Here is a 23,396-nt window from a genome sequence, read left to right as displayed (position 1 = left end):
AGAAGTTGACCATACCTGGCATCTGAAAAGGGCTTCCTGGGTCTGAGCTGGCTGGAGAATGTGGGTAGGTGCTACTGCTGCTTCCAGGCGAGTTTGGATAGCTGCTGTTTGGCGAATGGGGGAACGGGTGACTGTTGGGTTGCTGAAAAGAGTCTGGGAAAGTAGCGTTGTGTGGCATGTGGGGCTCATTTTGTCCCAAGTTGCGGAACTGAGCCAAGAGGCTGTGCTGAGGGTTGTACTCACTGTGCCTTGGTACCAGCACTGGAGGTAGAACTGCAAAGGGAGAAAGCAGGACAAAGCAACAGCATTAGAGCTTCAGTACTGAAGGACTAGGTCATACCTGGAAAAAACATTCTTCATCCCCTAAGGCATATTTCACATCTGCCTTGAAAACAAGGTAGTCAAATCCAGGAACTCGTCTAAGCAAGAACTCTTTTCCTTATATCCAAGTTACTGCATAGCTTGAATTTATACTGATCGTGCTAGCTACATGATTCGTCAGACTGGAGCTTGATTTTATAGAGGGCCAGGGAAGATCCAAGGACAAGCAGCAATTCAACATTGCAGTTTTTTTTCCCCCACACTGAGAAATACTGTGAAGTAGCCACAGGATGATGGTGACAGGCACTTTGTTCCACTTTACTTGTGATCTTGCTAATCATGTAATGGCCTGTAACCCAAAACCTTGCTAATAAGGAGATACGTTTTTTCTGAAGACAATTTTAATACTACACAGACATTGAACTGAGCCTGGTCCCAGCAGCTGTAGTTATATTTTTTAACCAAGACTATGTTCTCACCGATTAGTATTAAAAAGGTTATTAATCCTCCAAGTCAGTTTACAAATGCAATTCAAATAAAGTTATACATTTCAAAAATAATAAAAACAAAACAAAAACAACTGAGCAGCCATTGAGTTCCAAGTAAATTCTACTACAGGATCAGAGAAACATCACAAACTGCTGGCCTCCTCACACTCCCAAGGCCTCCTCAGCAGTAGGAACAAAAGCCTCTTTAACTGGGAATATGAACATGATACCAGGTACATCAAGACAGAAGAATCAGCTCTTTTTCCAACACTTCATCTTCTATCTTTAAATGCCTCACAGTGAAGTCCAAGCTACTCAAAAGATTAAAAGCTTGTCTTGTTTTAGAGATTTTGTGGGTTATGGAGGAAAGAGGAGAAGAAAGAGCCTTAGACAGACAACCTATCCACAAGGAAGTGAAATAAGAAGTTACTGCCCTCCACACCTGCCTGCCTCCCTTCACTACCTCTTTCCCAGCTGCACAGCCACACCGGACCAAGCAGCCCCCTGGCTATCTTCAAGGGAGGCTGCCAAAAAGCACAAAGCTTCAAAGCATGCTAGGACACCACAGCCCCTCCCTGAGACTCCGTCCCTGTCCCCAGACGTGGTGGCCACACAGGAGAAAAGCCGGAGCACATACACAGGAGAAGTCCCCACAGACAGAACTGTATCACTCAATTAAGAAAGGCGTTTCTTAACAGTTGCTTCACCATAAGGTGAATTACAAACTGATAGTAAAAACAAAACAAAGACCAACATCATTTTGATAAATGCATTCTTCCAACACATTAAGGAACTTTTATTCTTCCAGCACTTTGCTTACACAGAAGCATTCCGGTTCTTCTGGAGTGTCCAAGGGTCTAAGAGCAGCCCAATATCACTACACCCACAGACCAGGCTTAAGGTGTAGGCCCAAATTTAACCTAGATATTGAACGATGACACACACACACACCTCACCCACTGTTCTGAAAGCAAATCACACATGAATCAAAGCAGCAAGTTTTCCTTGCTTTCTTTTAAGTATACACAATAACAGAGAGAAATTAATCAAATTTTTTCCTCCTAGTAGTATTAAAGCGTGAAATATTTGATCCCAGAAACCTTCCTTGAATACATACACTGAAGAAAAACAAAAGGCAACCCTCAAACTGAAATTAAGGCTGCCAGTTAGTGTCAAAAGCAGGTTTTAAAGATTTAATCTGATGTTTCATTTTTCTAGAACAGCTTCACCAAGCTTCAGTGGATATCAAACACTCAAGACAGATGTCATTCCAAGGGAGATTTGTTTAGGTATGAAAATTTTAGCTGACTCCCCTTTAAAAGGAATATACAAAGTTTCTAATTATAGCATTTTCTGAAACAAAGCACATCTATCTATCATTCTTTGGAAGTTCCCAATTGCAAAACACCGCAGGAGAAGATGCATCTCCCTTGGCCATGCAGGCTGCCTCTTGCCTCTAATGCAACTGCTCTCATAGATCACTGGAGAAAGCCAGGAAAGGAAAAAAAAAAAACAAAAAAACATTCAAGTTGGACATCATAAATCCCCTCATCCACAACATGGCAAATGTCAGGCCCACTCTGTGAATAGTAGGATCCCTCCAAATTAAACACTTTCTGTTAAGCCTGACAGTCCTTTCATAGTGAGGTCAAGCAATACTTCAACTGTCATGGTCAACATCTGCTGGACTCATAAATTACAAGTGGAAAAAAGTAACAATGAGATCATGTGTTAAAAAGTATTTTCCCTTTCCTGTCTTTATGATTCTTCCTTACTTTGCTGAGCATTAAAAACACATCTTTCCTATCTCTTCCTTTCCTGTGGATGAAGGTCAAACCATTAACTTTTCTAAAGTTAATTTGTGCAGAAAGTACATCACCTACCTTTCCCATCCCCAGTCTCACATTAAACAATGACACACATGACATCACAGGAAGCCATACAATTTATAGCGCTTTAAAAAAGCTGGAGAGCAGGATATTTTTTGTATGTTTTCTGTAACTAAAATACAGCAGTGCCAATTTTCCCAAGGTATATACACACATGTTCTCAAAATTCAGAAGGACTCAAGACAAGAACATATCTCCTCTTCCCAACCGTCCCTACACTTTTCCTCCCACTACTCCTTCAACCTAAAATAATGAAATGCCAACTTCTTCAAAATACACACAGAAAGTGGACGATGGAAAGAAGAAAACAACCAGTACTGATACTGCCTAAACAGCCTCAAAAATATCACCGCAGAATTTACTTGAGTGCTGCCCCTAATTCACATTCTCCTGCATACAAAATTTAGATGAGGAGAAAAAGCCCCAAAGGCCACGTCAGGTGGGACTGAGTCTACAGCACTGCAATTAGTCCGACCCTGAGACAACCACTCCCTGCCATAATCTGATCTCTCTGAGGCTCAAGGGTTTTTGGCAGCCTCAACGCTCCCGCTGGAGTCACTGAGGAGTTAATCTGAACACCATCCACCCGTGAGCGAAGACATGAGCGGGACTGGGCAGTTCACAAGTAGGAATGGGTGCCAGGAATTCAGTGTGTGAAGGGGAATACATTCTTGTTCCCCTCACCCCTCTGTGAGGCAGCGAGCTTCTGGTCAGGTTGCAGCCCTCAGCCGTATGGAATAACAAATTACCAGGGCTCAGTACAGCTGAGGAGGAGGCCGATCTCTGCAGCAGCTGCCAACTTCAGGAAGAGGTATAATTGAAGGGGAGAAAGCATGAGAGAGTTATTCTGTGCTAAGCCAGCACACCTGTTGCTACAAAATAATGAACTAGGGCACATCTTTGTTGTGGGGATCTCTGCAGGACACTGCTGTAACAGTTTGCAGAGAGAATTTCTCCCTATTTTGCTTTCTTTAGTGGAAGAGAAAACAGTTACAGAAGTATGAGAAAAAAAGTTTTGTTTTTTTTTTTTAAATTATCACTACTTCTATTCAGTTGGATGCATGTATTTAAAGGAAACACACTAAATACAGTCTTAAAAAGCTACTAAGACAATCATATCAAACAATCTCAAATCTGTAAATTCAACTTCATTAAAATTGTTAAAACCAGTTAATGGAGTAGAACTCTAAGTCATCAGACAGCTCGATTTCTGGACTTTCTCAAATACCAGATTAAAAAGTTTTAGGGGTTAAGCTGTGTCTAAATCTTGCTGCACACGTGCACCTGGATGCCAGCCCCAAAACATGCCTAGTAGTAGCAGCACTGCTACTAAAGTCTGAGGAGGAAGGTAAACCCTCTGGAAGTCAAGCTGGGTATGTTCGCAGAACTGTAGCAAAGAAGAGATCCTGTATCTGTCAGCAGAGTAAGACAGCCTGGGAATTAGGTTGCTTGTTTTTAACATGCAAATTGTACTCGGAGTTTGCCTGCACCAAACAAGCGGAGCTGTGTTAAAGAAATTACAGCTAAAGGGCAATTTCACCCACAGGGCTATTTCATCTAAGGGCCAAGAACGCCAAAAACAGAATATAGACCAAAGACAACTGGGCTGTTCAGATACATGTTCCAACCAACCACACCAAGAAAGAAATGCTGTTATGAAAATGTTACAGTGGCCTTTGAAGAAAGCTACTGATCTCTCCTCTTTGTATCTCCATTCTTCAGAAAACTAACAGGTGTGCTATGCTCAACATTTTCTTGGTTTTCTTTTTTGTTCTAATTTCACATTCCAGAGATAATGATTTCAGCAAAGATAGAAAGTCATCAATTTATGATTACAACTTATTTTTTTAAAGCCTATCTATAAAAAACCCTATTCCAAACCAAAGGACCTGGTGTTCTTTCCAAGTACCTTATTTTTGATCCAGATGAGTTTTGCTTATCTTACACAAGCCCAGATGACATCTAATTTCCCTCACGGGCTTGCTACACGAAGATTTGGGTAGGGATCTCTCTTTTCATGTCAGGAAATTCCAAGAACAAATAATGGAATGTTCCAATGGGCCACACATAAGAAAGTGGGCTCTGATCACCCTTTCCAAAGTAAATTCCACTATTTCTGCTAGCTTTACCAAATAAATAAATAAAAGATGAGCAATTGCTGCTTCACTTTCAACCACTCTGCCCTTAAAAATCATGATGACTTCATGGGTGCATGTTATGTAGAAGTGTTTGTGCAGCCTTACACCAGAACAGGGCCCTTAGCCCTTATGAAGGCTTCAGGGCACTATCATTAGAATGTGCACTTTAATTTGCAAGCATCATAGGGCTTTATTTTCATATGAATTTATGCCAAGGGGAAAATAAAACTGCATGCTGAGAAGGAAGAAAATCCTCACACAGCAGTTGGCACTATCTGAAGATGGGCATGAAAACATGAGGCTCACTCAATGCTCTTGGTAGATCTTTCTGTTCAGACAAAGTGGCAAAGAAAGAAGTCAGAGAATGAAAGAAAAAACACCACCACCAAACCAGCACACACATACAGAAAAATCCTAAAAGCACAGCAGCAATATTAAACTAACAAATTTCAATGCTTCTAAAGACTCCTGCCTTATTTCCTGCCTTTGAGGCCAGCGCAGCTGAAGCAGGCTGTGGCACCCCAGCAAGCAGCCAGTCCCACGGTGCGAACAGAGCAGGTACCAGCACACACCCAGCTCAGCGCTTACCTCTGCTTGCTGTCTCCAGCATTAATGAGTCACTGAGGCTCCCTGACTGACATGTCTTGCCAAGGTCTTGCTTGTAAACAACAAAACACCAAGCAGAAAGAAAAGTTTTCATGTCATTACGTTTTCTTGTGTTGCCTCAAACAAGACCTGGCAAAATTGATTTTTTTTTGACCAGAGGACAAGTTCTCACATACAAAGACACTTATACACCTACACTTAAGATCAAGTTTACTCTTGGTCAAAAATAATTACTGTTGTGGCAAATGCAATTCCCCATGGATGTCACTACTTTATGTTGTTACAATACCTCCTGGCTGAAGCAGACAGCGCTACAGGCAGCAGAGCACAGCTCTTCTGTTCTCTTTTGGGCTGTTGCTCCAAACCTATGTTCTAGTAGCTGCAAAGGAAAAGGCTCAATAATAGCTGACCAGCAGTCTGTGCTGGGTGACAGACAAACATTACAGACTTTCTATTCCGGGAGAAAGCTGAGGGCTGCCTTGCTTTCTCAACTCTTTATTTTGCTGTTTTTGTAGACCCCACAGCTTGATTTGTCATCTTACATAGATGCAACTGAAGACTGTATTTAAAAACAGAAGGGGAAAAAAAAGCACAGTTGTTGCTTCACTGACTTTACTTTTACATCAGACATGTGGTCTACGTGCATTTGGCAAGTAACAGCAGTACATTTCCTGCATTACAATATTCAACTAACATTAGATTTTACTTGCGGATGCTCTGATAAGCTAACGTTTTGATTAAACTGACATTTGTCAAGGCCAATTTCAGAATTTAGTACTAATCATATGCACATTAGTGAGGGAGTTCTTGTAAGCTGATTTGGAGGGAGAAGCACTCCTGATACAGGGGCAAGTTACAGTGTGATAGTGTGCATTAAGTTAGACATTTACACAGACCAGAGTTCAAATTACCTGTATGAAAACCATAGTCACCATCCTACTGAATAGGCTGAAGCATGGAAGTCTGCTCTTCTAAGTCAGAAGGAACATCTGAATCTCATTAATTAAAAATATTAAGAAACAAACATTCTTCTTGACAACTTCCGTCCCTTAACTGCAGCTCCCTTTTCCGGGCTGGACAAAGAAAAAAGTTTGGCCCATCTCCCTCCTTTCCGTCTCCCTATTTCACTTCTGGTGGGGAATTTTAAAAGTGAATTCTGCAAAACTGAAATGAGAAAAGTTTCATACTCCTTGCCAAATGAACTGACAGTTGTTTACTATTTCGGGAAACCATCTTATAGTTGTACCCACCTGTTGTAGCATGCTATTTTTAAAGTTATGCCCAACAGCAGGGTTATGTAGCAATAAGGAAAAATTTCTCAGCGATGCCATCCTCTGCTCACACACTCCTGGGCCTGCAGAGGTACGTAAATCCTGCTATGGGAATAAAGGGGGAAGTTTTATAAATTGGTTCTGTAAATTAGTTTTGTAAATTGGATCTCCTTTTTCTCTGTTTCAAATCAGCTGCTGAGCCGTTTCTCTAGTATTTTCCTTCCCCCCTCCGCCCCCTCCACTTTCTTTCCACTTCCCCCTCTCCTCTATTTTCCTCCTTCCACTGCATGTGCATTCTCCTTCTCCCGTCTCCTCCCCCTTACACTCCACACACAAGGCTCCTCTCTGTGCTCTCGGCACCCCCCCTTATCCAGCACCACCCTCCAGAAGGCCAGGCAGTGGGGGAGCGCTGCACACAGCTGGTCCCCAGCTCCCCCGAGCCCTGGCCATCAAAGCTTCTCCATCTGGCCGGAAAGCAGCCGGAGGCTCTCCTGCCGCCTCCGGTCCTCCCAGGTGCTGGGGCCAGGCAGGCCCTGGGAACCCTGGAAGCCCAGGCAAGCTGGCAGTCCCATAGGAACTGCTGCTCACCCCCCGTTTTCCGTCCAGCTTCCCTATTTGACCCTGGAGGAATTACAGCCTCTGCCCATTTGATGATGCCTGCAGAAGCAGCCAGAGCCACAAGCAGCACACTCTGTTTGAACCCTGCTGCTTATCTGAAGCCTAAGCACTCACTGTGGTGATCTAACAGGTAACTTGGGCATGGTAGTTCCACGCACAGTGATCCTAGCCTGGGTGGGTACCAGGGAACAAGACTGGGTTTGATTAATAGACCCATTACATTTTTTGGTACAGTACCTATATGAAGAAAGAGCACACACAAGCAAGCATAAGCTAGCACAAGTGCACACATAACCACACAACTAAACACAACCAAATAGCTGTATGATTTCAAATGGCATTAGAAAGCTCCTGAGTGTGCACACAATCAGGTGTGCAGCCTGACAGACACGTTCAGAGCAAAGAGCAGAGAAGATCAAAGACAAATAAGAAACCAATCAGGTTAAAGTCACAGGCAAGGAGTCCACACTGGGAGCAAAAACAGCACTATGTACCTACTGCTCTTCCCAGAGCCCAAGGACGGACGGACTTGGTCTGTTCTTGTGGCAAAAAGCACCTCTACATTTAAGTTAAATGTTTCTTGCCATTGAAGGCAACCTTATTGAGGCAGACATGCACTTTATGTTCATGTTTATAATGGAAAAGAACATGATCCTTAAGCAAAATTAAACATTCAGCCATTCTGACAATGTATTCATCCACATCACAAATAAGCATCCACTGCTCATTCTGCAATTTAAGCAGAATACAGGCATCCGAGCAGAAGAGTTCATCGGTTGACAAATGCAACCAGAATATTTCTGAAGAAATACTAAACTGACAGAGCAGTTTTAGTGCTCCCCTGCACTGGATGGTTTAAGAATAGCGGAGCATTAGTTACCACCTCCAGAAATGAATACCAAAACATAACAACTGCATTCCCCAAGCCAGGCTTAAGCTTTCTCAGACCTATGCAAAGCAGGCTTCTTCTGAGCCTGATCCCCAGAGGTACCAGCACGTTCTGGATGTGTGCCACTCTCAGAAGATGCCATTCAGTTGTATGCTTGTATATACCCTACATAAAACACTCTGCAGCATCTACAACTTCCACACACGAAGCATAAAAGTGAAGTTAACCACTCTTTTGCTTCCTTTGCAACATATTATAAACTCAAACTCTCTTTAACCTAGAAGGCTGACAAACAGTAGAGGTCAACTAACGCAATTCTGCAGCAGATGGAACTCATGGCCAGTATCTATCAGTTCCATGGGAATATGAAACATTCCATTTCTTCCCTCCTTCTGTTTAGCTAAGGCAAAGGAACAGAACCTCCTTCCATAAAGCCACATTAAAGGTGTGATTTTTTTTTTTTTTTTTTGGAAAAGAAGTGTTGGCTTAAGCACCTCTTCACCCTCCCTGTTGCCTATCCCATCCCTGTTTTTCTACGACAGCAAACTGGATCCGAGCTTAAATTTTTATTTTTTTTCCAAATTCTGTGTCATGTCCTTCACCTGATTCCACTGGCATAACTGAGGACAGAGATAAGAAACAGAGACTGCATCTCCATGAAACAAAAACAACAGGCTAGAAGAAGGAAAGAAAGAAGCATCTCAGGAAAGACTCTGGGATGCCATTTCATGTGTAACCAGCAAAACCAGAGAGGTCATTTGTGGTATTTTCAAACAGAGATGAGCAACAGCACATTTGCTTTTTCCTCGTCCAGTGTCTACATCCAGTCTCAAGTTCCAATTGTACTTAAAGGAGTCCCAGAACATGTAGAAGCCTGGCCTCCAGGTATCTCCAAGCCAAAAGCTAGAACTGAGGCAAAAAAGCAGATTCAGACACACAAGCACTCCGGTTTAGCTGACTGCACCAGTTTTTAAAGGGCATCAAATTTGAGACTCTGCTCTCCTCAGTTAAAAGCTTTGCCAAGGGAAAAAAAAAAAAATCACAGCAATTAACTACAGCCATTTCTGCACCAGAAATAATTCTGCACCCAATAGACCTATGAAACAGCATCAGTGAGCTACTGTAACACATCTCCCAAAGATATTTCATCCTGGCAGTAGCGAATGAGATTGTGTTCCCATTCTCAGCAATAAAACAGCCTCCATTTGGCCTGCTTGCTTCCCACCACCTCTGCTCCCACCTACAGGCCAGATGCAGGGCCCTGTGGGTGCATGGGTGTTCCTGCAGCCCTTGGATGACCCTGATCAGCCCATGAGATAAGGCAGCAGTGGGATGGGAACAAAGCACTGCCGGGCTGCTTCAGCACAAGGCCACGGAGACAGCTGTGCTGGCACAGCCCAATGCAGGAGCTGCTCGTGGATAGCATCTCCAAACAGTAGTTTTCTGTCTGGTTAGTTTTTGCGATCAGATGGGTGCCGGTACCCGCACAGAGCCTCTGCACCAGGTTAGGTGTTACCATCATACCACCAAATCACACCTGATTCTCTCGTTGGATACCAGTGGCCAGGGACGCCTGGGAGGCTCTGAAGCAGTTGTTCTCTCCTCAGCCTCCCTGCGACTGCCTGCAACCAGCTTTTATCCAGCCTGGCTAACAGAGAAAAATCTCACCTGAATTCAGATGTAATGCTGTCGTTCAGACAGACTACAGCATGCCAACTACAATGATTTCCAAGCTCATATTTTTAAGCTGAATAGCACGGATGCGTCCCTCTGGCACCATGAAAATGTAAAAGGATCTGTGAGACTCGTTTCCCAACTGAAAGCACTACATGATTTTATCTGTTTGAGGATTTACCATTAATCCACTCTCCAGAACTCACACAAACACCGATCGTGACACGACTAACAGGAAAGTGGACAGAGCACACTGATCCCATCCCATGCAGCACCCTACAGAGCAGCTCCTGAGGAGCTGGGTCAGTTTGAGGCAGCTAAGCACTGACCAAGCTGGCAAGCAGAGCCAGGATTTCACGAAGTACTTGCACAGCCTGCACAGAGCCCATCATACACTCTTCTGAGCATCTACCTTCATCTCGTCAAGTAGAATTCTAACTCTCCTGGCTGTGATAATGTTGGAAACACAAGTCTTGATATCTGCTCGGGTACACAGGCTCCTGGAAACAGTGACTCACATGTGAATTTCCCCTATCCATTAATCTCAAAGTGTAAGCACTTAGGCAGCAATAACGGTGTTTTAATGTCTATACAAAAATGGGGAAAAATAGTTAGCCAAATTTGGGAGTGACTGTCAGGAACCAAAGCTAAAAGTGACGCTCTGAGCACAAAGAACAGGAAAGGGAAGGGAAAAGTAGTCATAACTTATGCAATGCACATCTCTAGGCCCAATGGCTCAGTTACCACCTGTTCCCAAAAGCCACATATTCCCACTCATTTCCATGCAATATCCCTCAAAACAGTGATTGATCAATAGTTAATTAAATATAAAAAACCTCCTTCGCATACCCAGCCAGAGACCTCGATAAAAACTTCAGGCTTTGACCCCACTCTTACACCGTGGAATCCATTGTAAGTTCTTAAGATGTGACTCCAACATACACGCAACTTTATACCTGCAGCCCCACAACTCATTAGACAGAAGCTAGCTCCTGTTCAGCACTCCCATCCAGAAAATTACAACTGGTCAGAGCAGCATACTGATCTTCTGGAGGACTACATACTTCCGTCAACTCTGTCAAACTGATTCCAGCCCTGATGTAAACAAGAAAACTGCCCAGTTGCCTATTAAACAGATGACCAGAAATAACTAGTTTTTCCTGAAGGGCACTTGATGGGCAGAAGGGAAATACTTCTCTGCTACAATCTCCAACTTGATTAAGTCACACTTTGTTTTTTCCCCAGCAAAAATTCTGTAACTACACCAACTCTGGAAATTTGTATCTTACCCCAAACAACTTAAGAGCAATCCCAAACTCAGGCTTACAGTTAACAACATTTTGCTGGTTCCCGAGTGCAAAATCTATCAGATGACCTAGGACCCAAACCCGCTTTCCAACCACTTAAGCTACCTAGCAGTACTCGGTGCGTTTTAGTTAGACATCTTTGGAAAGTTTTATTCTATTTTTACCGAGTATATCTCAATGAAGTGACAGGATACTTACAAATACATTTTTAAATATGGTATAAATGGTGTGAATCAGAACATTCAAACTCAGTAACTGTTTCCAAGACTAAAGTGAAATGAGTTGTAACACATCACTTGGTGTTACCACGACAGCAAGAGCCTAACTGTTGCTCACTCTGACTAAATTAGATGTGCTTTGGGAATCTTAGTTTTCAGTATTTTGGAATGCTGAACGTATGCACCTGGTGCAGACACATGCAGAAAGCTAGTAGTACAAACTATTTATTTCATTGTCCCTCTTCTGCTTAACATGCGATCGTTAAAATTTTTTAAAACTCCTTTTCTTTTTTCCAGTGCAGAGGACTCCTTTGTTTAAGCATCTGCTGCATAAAAGACATACTTTATGGGTATCACACACATGATTTCCAAACTAATACTAACACACCAAAGGGAAATATTTACCATCTAGATACGCACTACGTGTTGCAGATCCAAGGTAAATGCAATTTCCATTCACAGGGAAATAATCTGGTAACAATGTCATTTCCACTGTAGTTCTAAAGCAATCCATGCCACTCTGCAGAAACAGCTTCACTGTTTATAAAGTGCCTAATACAGACAGATTTCCTAAATTTAAACCATAAAAGCCCACTCACACCTGCAGTATATTTCTGCAGATGTCCCTGTACAACCTCACAAGTAACTGGAGACTAGTGGAGACATGTTTAAGCACATTTCGTCCTAGTCCCTGGAAATATCCTAAAAACAAACTCACATAAGCAAATTAAGCACAGATTTACTAAAAAAGGGGTTTGGCCCTCAAAGAGAAGACAGAGAATAGGCTGCACTTGTTAAAGCGTGGAAGTGGGTAATGGGTAAACAGACTCCACTTGCAGAACACCTGAAGGTAAAACTTCACGTACAAAAAAAACCCACTATCAAAGCTTCAGGTTGAGAGGGTACATTCTGAAGAGTAAAAAAAATATCCACAGACTTCAAAAGGCCAAGTTGTAGGTGATCTTAAAGACAGTAGTATCTTCTGGAAGGTGGAAGAACAGAAGTGATAGAAGTGAAATAATAACAGTAAGACCATATCAGAATGTTTTCCACCCACAAAATGCAGTTATCCTTCCTGTTAGTTTGCAGTTTACACACTCATCAATCTGCACAGTTCAGTAAAAACAGAAAAAAATAAAATGAACGGGGGGGGATAGTGGCCACCAACAAAACCAGGAGGCAACAGATCCAGCAACTTAAGGCACATACAGAGACTATGCCGCTGTACAGCGATGAAACGCATTTACATACATCAAGTATTCACCCCGTGAAAGGGAGAACTGCAAATCAATGCTTATATCCAGACAGATTGTAAAGTACAAATCTAACGTGTGCAAACAGCTACTTCTGCTTACTTAAGCTGATGAGTCACATGATTAACTGCCATACCTTGCATTGTTTAGATAAGGTGTGAAGGTACAAACAAGGAAGAACCTACCAGGACTTTCTACCCGCTTGTAGTGGTAGGGATTGATGCAAACCTCCTTCTGTTTTGAACCAAAAGGAAACTCACAGCATTCCAGTGGTTTCAGTTCATGATGGCTCTGCAGGTCTGGCCAGCGCCACACTCTGCAGTAAATTACATGTGGCAGCCCTTTCCGGTGTGAAACCTGAAGCCGGCCGTCCAAGGACCGAGGAATTGTCACACAGTTGCTGGGCTGACCAGGACAGCTTAATGCTTTCTCCAGCTCCTCCATAGCACCTTTCTTCTTCTTTAGTTTTTTCACTAGTGCATCAACAGCCTTTTCTGCCCACTTTTCTTCTTCATCCCCCTGCTTCCACCCCAACAGCCTCTTCACTGCTGGGCTGGTGAAGGAAAATAAACTTGTCACATTCATGGTGATCCCACTTGGTCACACTGGATACCACAGACCAAGCAGGAGAGACCGTCCCGTTCTTCCACAGCCGCCACACGGCAGATTTTATCAGTAGTCAAAAGCAGTCTGCCCAAATAATTGCGGTGCTTCTGCCGTTTCAGTCCTCCTGTCCCAGGATGGCCATGCTGACATTCCCCCTTGACAGACGTGGCCTTCTCATCGTGCTAAAGCCTTCTGGCTGAGCACCTGCAGGAAAGCAGAAGAAAAGGAAAACAGATTTAACTTTTTCAATTAACCACCAACCGTTAGAAACGTTCTACACCACAGGATCAGAGTGACCAAAGACCAAGCAAACAACCAAAAAAAACCAAAACAAAAACACAAAGTGTCAGCAGTCTTAAGTATTGGAGCCAAGGAACAGTCTGACAAGGACTTTTAAGTAGCAGAGCTTGCTGGTGAAGCCTTTATACCCTTGCCACCAAAACAGTCCTGAATAAATGAGGGGATGGCCCTGGAAAACAGTGACACAGCATAAACAAAACCTAAAAAAAGGTTGGGGGGAGTTAGGAAGAAATGCGAAGGAAGGGCAAAGGTGGGGAAATTTAAAGGTAGAAAAGGACAACTCCCCAGCTGCTCAGCTCTCTCATTCAACTTGCAATGTACCCTCAGTGATTTTTGTGCCATGTAGCAAGGGCAACTGCATTTGCCAGCTTCAAATAATACTTCTGCTCATTGCCCAGGCATGGCCTCGCTTAGCGTTGTGAGAAGCTAGACAGAAAAAAAAATAAAACCATAAAAAGACACAGTTATATTCCCACACATACTTGCCAGAAGGGCAAGGGTTCCATTTTAGGAACACAGTTCCCATCTAATCCAACGTAAAACACTGCCCCATATTTCATCTTTCACTGCTAGATGAAAAGTACACTCCCCACAGCCTATTAACTGTGGCAACTTCACAGAGCAAAACATCCCAATAAACTCATACAGGACTGAGCAGTGCTTTTTGTTTTGATTTCAAAGTGAAGGTGGAAGCAATATGCCCCAACAGCACTGCACTACCAGCTCTCTGCAAGCAATACAAATTGAAAATTTCTGCATTGGAGCTGTACATATCACAGTCTGAGACAAATTGTTCAGCATCACCTGAGTTACTCTGAGTGGCAAACCAAAAACAGAAAAGGAAAGTAGAAAGATCTGTGCTCTTACTCAGGGAGAAGCAAGTCTCTGTTTTCCTACCCCAACAAACAGCCCTAGCATAAGCAGAATGCAAGGGAAAGACATCATGAAATTACTTCACTGACTATATCCTGACCCCTGCTGTCACAGTGCCAGCCTGATGTGCTCCAAGATACATGGAGGAGGGGGAAGGAGGAAGAACTGACAGGAGAGTTTTAGGTGGTACGATGGTCATGAAACAGTCATGAAACGATGTGTGAAGCTGGGAGAAGAACCCTGCATGCAGAGAAGCCCCCACCACAGGGTCTGCTTTGAGCAGCAGGCTTCACATTTACCCAGGTTAGAAGCAAGCAAGAGACTCACCTCTGCCACAGGGAGCAGGGGGACAAGGAGATAAAGAGCACTAAAACAGAAATGTTCAAATGAAGCATGAAGACAGATGGGAAATGTATCCCGGAGCAGATACCAACAGGTTGCAGAGGAAGAGGGAAGAGGAAAAGGATATGAATGTTTTCGTTACCATCAGAAAGACCAAAAAAACCAATAAAATACATACAATTACTCAGACGCAGACAGGTTAGAAGGTATCAGTACAGCCATGAGCCAGAATTGCAAATTTATAATAAAAAATAATTATGGATCTTGAAATTGTAAATGCTAAGCCACACTTATGCTCCTAACTGTCATAACTGTAATTTTATAGCATACCTCTACACTTGGAGCACTTTAAGCTGAAAACCATCCACTTGATTCAAATCAGTTGCCACTAAAATAATTATCTAATTGCAAAGGTTCCGTTCTATTAGGTCAAATGCATAAACTACATTTATGTGAATAATGATCTTGAACTAAGACAGAGACCACATCTACCTGCACTTCGTACTGGTATTTCCCATTCCTTTTATGCTGAGACTTCTACTTGAAATAATAATGTCAGAGCAATGGAAGATATGCATAAGCCCGGGGCAAATTTAACAATTCATTTTGTTACCTGAGCATGAGCTATACTGTTAACTGAACTAAAACTCCATTACTGTCACTGACTGCACTCCAGGTATATTTTATCCCTATGTACATTCTGAAGTGCTCTACTAAGAAGCTGTTTTAGTTCAAGAACTTTATTATCAGAGACCTAGTATACTTGCGTCAAATATGCATGCAAGTACTGGAGTTATTCTCAAGTCATATATAGTTTGCATCTCATTCAATATTCTGAATATCTTTTTCATACATTTTTCAAACACAAAATGCAAGTTCCACGCACAAAGGGTACACCACTGTTATCAAATAATCAGGCCAAGCTTTCTACTTCCCACCTATTAGATTTAAAACAACAGAAAATTAGAATACTTGCATTGAAGTTCTAGTGAAAAAGAAACCACAAAGCCTAAATCTCAACCCAAACTTTAGTCTACATACGTACAACTGTGTCTGCATTGATTACCATGGGATGACCCATTTCTACCAAGCTGCTTTAAAAATAAATGGGCAACTATTTGTTGTGTAGGAAAAAAGTTTTCTGCCTATTAAAACTGTATGTTTTTACTAGTGCCTGAAAATACAGCCTTAGCATGTGCTTGCACATAAGGTCTGCTAAGACTAGAAAGATATTCAGATGTAACCCCGAGCAGCCACGCCATAGGAACAGATTTTCTGACATTCTTGGACCACATCCTGTAACATGCACGTGTCCCATTCCCATAAACACACGTTCCAAAACACATTTCAACATCACAACCAAAAGTGTTATCTTAACAGCTGGCACCTCTGGAGCAACAACCAGCAGGAAACGCACTGGGAGCACAGGGAGTCACATTAGGCACAGTACTTGAAAATACACTTGTGGCTGGCAGCTGCTGAGCTGCCTTGCTTTCATCTACAGCCTGCTGCTAACCTCCAGCCCCGGGACTGCTGCCGAAGCTCAGCCTGCCCAAAGAAGATCCAGGCCCTGAATTAGCCAGAAAGAAAAGCAAGGGAAAACGAACAAACAAACAAAAAAACAAACAAACAAAACCTAACAGGCTGCTGCATACCACTCGAATGCTAAATTCCAATAGTGGTGTCAATCTAAAAAAAGGCCATGTAGGTGGAGATTTTCACTTCCAAGAAGCCAGAAGCGTGCCCGTAGCACGGAGCTTTTGCCAGTACATTCCATTTCCCTTTCTGCCACTTTTGGTTTTTGCAATGCATCATTTCCTGCATTACTTTTGCACAAAGTGGTCTTATCAGCTGGAAGTGCAAAAATAAAGATTAAACCACAAGTCAACAAATGACAGTCTGCATCTGCCTTCCCCAAATACACGTGCTCTTCTGGGAAAATAGGAGCTGTTACTCCAATCGCTGAGTGACCACCAGCCCTTGAAGGGTATGTTTACTTACGAGGTACCAGCAAAACAAGCCCAGCCAAACAACAGGACACTCTCCAAAAGGCAGTCTGGAATCAGTTGAAAGGAAATGAAGTTGTTACCCACTTATCAGCCACTCTTTACACATCAAAAACGATGCACTCTTTATTACGTGTTCTGTCTGCTGATGGATGAGCTGGAATCAACAAACTCTTGCTATCAGTATTGCTTTATTCCTCTTCCTCCACTGCTGCTATCTTTTGTGTGATCTTTGGATTGACACACAGACAGACCCAAATGCAGCTTGTGAGGGGGCTGTGACAAAAATGAGCTTCATACACAGAGCTGTTCAGACAGCCTTGGGTTTAAACAGCCATACTTGGGCAAAACGCCTAAAAGCAAAGCTCTGTTTTCCTACGCTCACAATTACCCTGCCAGCAACACAAAGCAGACAGTAAAATACTCAGTGAGACTGTTCTCAAATTCCCACAGGAGATCCCATAGGAAACTGCCCCGCTTTGCATAAGTGATTGTTTTTGGTGGGTGGAGAGGGCTGGGACAATTAGGTGATCCTCTGCTGTGCAGGCGGTGAAACAACTCCAAGCCCGAGTTTCAGGCAAACAAGCAGCTCTAACTCCCCTACTAATTCTGTTATTTGTGTAACAGGCTCGGGGATGCAGGCAGAAAAGATCCCATTAAGTGTTTTTCATATGTGCTCAGCACAGTTAGACAAAAGCAGCAGCAAGAACCACAGCAAACAGAACCTATGTGATTGTTAATGGAGAAAGCTGTCTAGTTTTCTTACTACATTTTAAAAATTCAGTGTTATTCAATGCACCTTATCCCAGTGTCCATTAATTATTGACAACATAAACAAATAAAAAATAAAGAAGCAAATTAAAATCTCTCTAAAATACTTAAACTTTTACCTTCCCCAAAAGACAACCTCTCAGCAATTCATATTTCCTCTCAGTACGATATTTATTTTTAAAAAGTCTAAAAGAAAAAAGATCCGATTTTGGAACAGAAGCCAGAGAGCTGTCACTTTCCCCCCTGCAAGAGCTATTTCCATGTATTACTGTTTAAGGCTAACTCCGAAGACTGAGCTAACACTGTGTTAGGTATCAGAATAAACACTGAGCTAACATTGTGTTAGGTATCGGAAGAATAAACACTTAGTATCCTTTAACCAGAGCCAGTAGGCCTTGGGGAGCACATTAATCTGGATGCTTTGAGGATGTTGCCAACTTGGCAATAAAACTCAAGGTCCACGCTGAACTACCTTCACTATAATATTAAAAGTTCACACCCACAGGTCAAGAAGACCCTTGCCCTCATGAAGACCCCCTCCCCAAAGCAGGCATAGTAGTGGAAGTATAGAGTCAGAAATATTATCATTGTATGTAAACTATGAACTAATCATCATGAGGAGGACTGAAAAAATGACTAATTCTAACTTTTGTGTATAAATATAGCACAGACTGTTCCATCTGGTGTGTTTGATATGTGGGAAACCACTGAACACCCAGGCTTGTACAAATCTGAAGTAAGCAAGCTATGTCTCTCCTGAATGCGCCATTATTGACCTACCGCACATTGGGTGACAGTCTGCTTTTTCAGACATTACTAACAAGCATGTAGTCTAAGCATCTGTAACGCTAGAATGTGTTACACCAGGTTGTGCACCAACTTTCTCTGGCTCCTTACTCTTGGAGCAAGCAGCAAAAAGTTTTGATTTCCTTCTTCATGTGATGTGACTTGTTAAAAGAAGTCTGAACTCTTCCACTGATTTACTTTGTTAATCAAAGGATTCTTTCTTTGAACCTTCTTATGGTACAAGATCAGACCTCGTTCATCTCTGAAACATGCATGGAAACCTTATAGAAGCTTCAGCAGCATCACAATACTCATGCAAAAAGAAAGAAAGTCATTTCAGACCGCTGTAAAACTCATTAGAAACTGAGCCTGATTTGGCTTTCCTTGCATTTCTGAAAAGGATAAGGAGAATCAAGGCTGGAGGAGACCAGGTGGAAAAGTTAGAAGAAGTTAACATTTTTACATGTCTTCTTGGTATGGGAAAAAAAAAATAGAAAAAAAACTCTTCAAAAATGCAAACACGTATTTAATTTCTGCCATGAATCACACGGATCATACAGATAAAGGTATCAGTATGTGACACGTGACACGCATATCAAGTGTTCAAGTAAGAAGCGCGTACTGGTGTTGAAAATACTTCAACATATTCAACAGGCTTTTTTCCTGACTTGTATGAGACACCCAGCAAGGGTTGGGAGGATAATTCCAGCCTATCCTATGAAGCAGGCTCTCTGTTCCTGAGACTAAAGCAAAGCACCGTGTCTGAGAAAGAGGATTGTAACAGAGAAAAGCAGCAGTGTGAAGAGCAGGTGCCAACTGGAGCCCAGCTAACCACAGCAGTGGTCCACACAACTTCTTGCAAGAAATACCTACCAGTTATCAGAGGATATAGCTATCAATAGTATTTCCCTTTATCAAAGGACATCCACAACTTCTATCATTTGATACAGATTTATGAGTTCTGAACATCAACTGAGCACCAAAAAGCAGATCTGCCACTCACTCCAAATGAGACAGTGAGGCAATGGATGCCTTACGTAACAGGGGGGCACACAACAACAACCCCAACAACGAAGCTTCCACTGCTCAGTTATTCCAGAGCATGAAGAAATAACCATATGCCATCAATATCTGCCAGCTTCTTTCCAGTTATCACCACAGCTCAGACCAGATACGCAGCCTCTGGTTGGTTTCCACCATGAACCGAGGCTTTTCCTACATTCTCTGACCATAGGAACCAGTTTCGGGTTCCCAGATTCGAAAGACTTAACCTTAACTTCACTGTTGCTCCTCCAGAGAAAATGTTTCATTTCTGTATAAAATAAAACCTGAATACTGTGTTACAATCCAACTAAACTGGCAGAAGAGTCATGGTAAGTGAATACATAATTGTGAGAAATAACACAATGAAGACACAGCAGAGGTGCTTTCCCAATTTTAACAGAGATGCACTATCAATTAAATTTGCTCCTTTTTTTTTTTTTTTTAGAAACAAACACACACTTTTTGCTAATGCCAGATGCTGTTCTTTGAAACTTTTCTGACACTTAACAACCGTACTCCTGAAAACAGATTTGAACAACACACCTTGCAAATTTATCTACACCCTTAATAAAGCAAAATTCCTCCCTGTTACAAGAAACATTAACATGTAAAGTCTCTTTATCATCAAATCCTCAAACCATGGACTTTTCACCAGAGTTAAAAGAACAATGGCAAACTCCTAGTTTGCACTGCTGAATTTTACTTATTCTAATGTTCAGATGCAAGTGAGTCTCAATGAAGTCACTAACAGCCATTTTTCTAACACCTGCCAGTCTTCACACTGATTCATCATGCCAGGACTACAGGCAAAAAAAAAAAAAAAAAAAAAGAACAACGAACATTCAATTTCCTTCATAACTGGGAGCCGGATAAGCCCAGTACACAGGAGGGCTCATACGAAGAGGACACACTGAACCACAGACCCAGGTGTGGAGAAACCTCTTCTGGTGTTGGCAAGCAGCTGCGCTGAATCAGATGCGTTACCAAAGATTACCTCTAAAACCGCAAGTTAATATTTTAACTTCAGTCAGGAAGGAACTGTAATTTGATGATTCAGTTAGAATTCTGCAACAGATGGGATTACAAAACTATGAACCTTGCTGGAATAATTTACAAAATGAATACAATGTTGTGAACCACAAGTCTTGCCAGGATAGCATTCACATGGGTTATTTTTTGAAAAACTCTAATGAAAGATTCTTTACTTTTTTACACTCTCTGCAAGCAGAAGGTCACTCACAGAGATTTTCAAATAAAGCCAAACATTCAAAAGAAAAAAACATTCAAACAAACAGATGTCAGAAGACAGAATGAATTACCAACCATCACAGTAAGCATTATATCATGCATTTCGGGGGCAAATTCATCCACACCACTTCCACAGGTGTTGTCCCACTAGCCACTCACAGTGAGCAGGACAGGAGCAAGCTGTCACTTAGTAAACGACACAGGCCAAACTCTGAAAAGGCAGAACAGCTTGCAGACCAGTTTGGACCACTGCCTATCAGCCCTGGCTATGGCTTTGTGAACACGGAGTAGCTGCTTTATGGCTTTATGCCATAACCAGCCTACCTATCCATGTTAGAAATCCTCTAGTAAAAAAAAAAAAACCTGTGGGAAATAGTTGGCCTTCTCCCTTTCATCATAAAACTCCAGTACAACTCCCTTTTTCCACAAAGATCATTCCCTTTCCTGACTTTTTGAACTGTCTTCAGAAAACAGGTGTTGTTTACAACAATAACAAAACACACATCTGCGTGGGTGTGTTACTACACACAAAGACAGGATAACTGAAACCTCTTCCTATATTTAGATCTGTCTGGTCAGCTCTAATTGCTGAATTTAATCAAAACCTTCTCCAGCGGAAACACATCCATATTCATCATAGGCATCAAAGGAAACATCTTTACAAACTATATCCTTTTACAAACCAACACATGGTCCCACGCCACTTGTTCAATTGTTGAATTCCTCCTTTGGGAAGGGCATGGAATTTTATTTCTTTTTATCAGCTGTAAAAAACATTTCCCTCCAATTCATCAGGGTAGGGTGGGAGGAACTTCCTTCACAGGTGAGATAGGGAAATGTACTGACATGTCGCTGTCAGGAGGTTTTTTGTTTGTTTTTTAGAGTAGTTAAAACATACGTTCGCAATATAAAGGAAAACTTAAAAAAAAAAAAAAAAAAAGCCCATCTCCTCTAAAGCTTCAACATTTTTTGACTGAGGTCCATAGAATGCAAGATGTGTTTTGTCTTTACAGAACAGCACAGACTGCTTGGAGTCAGGACAGGCTCCGCTGGCCCCCATCTAGTGTAATTCTACAATACACTATTTTTAAGGAGGCAACCACAGCAAATGCAATCCAGTTATGCTCAGCTTATACAAGCTGCTGCTCCTACAAATGATTCATTTTACCAAGACCACGCACTGATACAGTTACATCAGCTGCATTAAACCACTTCTAAAGACTGTGACCCAGATCTCATTCATCAGAGATTAAGTAAAGATGTTAAATTACAGCTCCAGATACTCAGCTTTAAGGCAGAATGTTTCAGCAATGCAAGAGGAAACAAAAACTGAAAAGGAAAAATTATTTATTCACTAATTAAACTGTCACTACGTCAAGCCTGAGTAAAGAATAGACTGATGAAAATTAAACCAAGGAAAGAAAGGTCATTAAAATAAACAACTCTTTTCACAGCTTGGTTCCACCCCCAACCCCCAACACACCACTTACACACTCGAAACAAGAACAGCCTCTTCAGATTGCCACAATTAAAGACATCTCGAGGTACACAGCCATTCAGACGTGCACTTTACTTAGTTGAAAAAGGATTCCCCTAGTTTCCCCCTAGCAAAAGATCAATGTTAAATTTTACGGAGGGCCCTGCAGCTCACGACTATTATTCTGGACAGAGAAAGTGCTCAAAGATGATACAGCTTCACAAGCCAAGTTTATACAACCCAGAAACAATCATCCCGATCCGCCAGATTTCCACCCTCCAATGAAGCACTGTTTAATTACTGCCTGCCGTTAGCAGCTTTCTGAAAACCAGGGCTGGACCGCAGCCCGAAGATGGGTCTCTCCCTGTCACCACAGACGACTCAAGCAGCTGCTGTTCAACAGGCACACAGTCCCCAGTGCTCACCCACTGTCTGCCGAGCCACCTGAACCCACCAGGCCCTCCGCAAATGGAAGAGACCAAGGTCACACCATTTAGAATTGCCTCTTCAGCTTACACAGAAGAAAATGAGAATTTAAGATTTGCAAGTAAATACAGATTTACAGAAATTTATCTGAGACAAGGTCGGGAAACTTTGAGTTCACATTTAAAACACACTGTAGATGCAGACTGATAGGCCTTTACTGGAACATGAGCTACAAGTACCAAAAAATACCAGAAGCTTGAAGGCCTTCAACTACGCACCACCACTGAAATTCAAGCAAGGATTATGATTCTACCAATATTAAAAACTGTACTGGTGGAGGAATAGTTATCAACATACCCCTACACCAGCATTTAAATGGTCTCTTAACTTAAGAAGTGTTTTCAGCAAAGCTCTTACTCCAAAGCAATTCAGGTTAAATGGAAGATCAAGCCCTAGAAGCACTGGCACTCTTCCTACAGTGGTAGGCATGCCTGGTGCGGAGGGTATTGTACATTGCTCTGGTTGCCAACCAAGCCAACAGCCTCCCAGATGACAAGGTCACTGGTGAGATCTAAAGGCTCCACTATTACAAGCACTTTTATCTCAAGATGATGTCTGATTATAAATTGGTTATTGGTGCTTTTTTTCTGGAATCCCTAAGCCTGCAAAACCTTGTCAGCAGGAGCAGTGTCACACAGCGCGGAGCTGGTGCTCAGAAGACACAGACCCCACTTCCTTCCTTTGGGCAAGCTACTTTCTTGCTTCAAGCCTTACTTCCTCCCACCAACAGATAAAGAACAAATCTCAGAAAGCTACTGCTCCACAGGTAAATATTAGACAAAGAA

The 23,396-nt window shown here is 42.2% G+C and overlaps 1 protein-coding gene across 5 annotated transcripts in view; it reads right to left on the bottom strand.

Annotated features, from left to right (window-relative positions):
- The window catches only part of SMAD1 (SMAD family member 1), a 57,655-nt gene that overhangs the window by 13,438 nt on the left and 20,821 nt on the right, over positions 1-23,396 (bottom strand). For all 5 annotated transcript variants that reach the window (XM_021395453.1, XM_021395452.1, XM_021395450.1 and 2 more), the window contains exons 2-3: positions 12,858-13,482; positions 16-273 (exon numbers count right to left, since the gene is read on the bottom strand). In XM_021395453.1, the coding sequence (XP_021251128.1) occupies positions 16-273; positions 12,858-13,257 (658 nt within the window). In that variant the 5' untranslated portion in view covers positions 13,258-13,482. The remainder of the gene's footprint in view (positions 1-15; positions 274-12,857; positions 13,483-23,396) is intronic.

The sequence above is a fragment of the Numida meleagris genome, chromosome 4 (genome assembly GCF_002078875.1).
Source record: "Numida meleagris isolate 19003 breed g44 Domestic line chromosome 4, NumMel1.0, whole genome shotgun sequence".
In the NCBI taxonomy this organism is placed as follows: domain Eukaryota; kingdom Metazoa; phylum Chordata; class Aves; order Galliformes; family Numididae; genus Numida; species Numida meleagris.
Note: the sequence above shows the minus strand (reverse complement) of the source record. Positions and strands in the feature narration are given on the sequence as shown.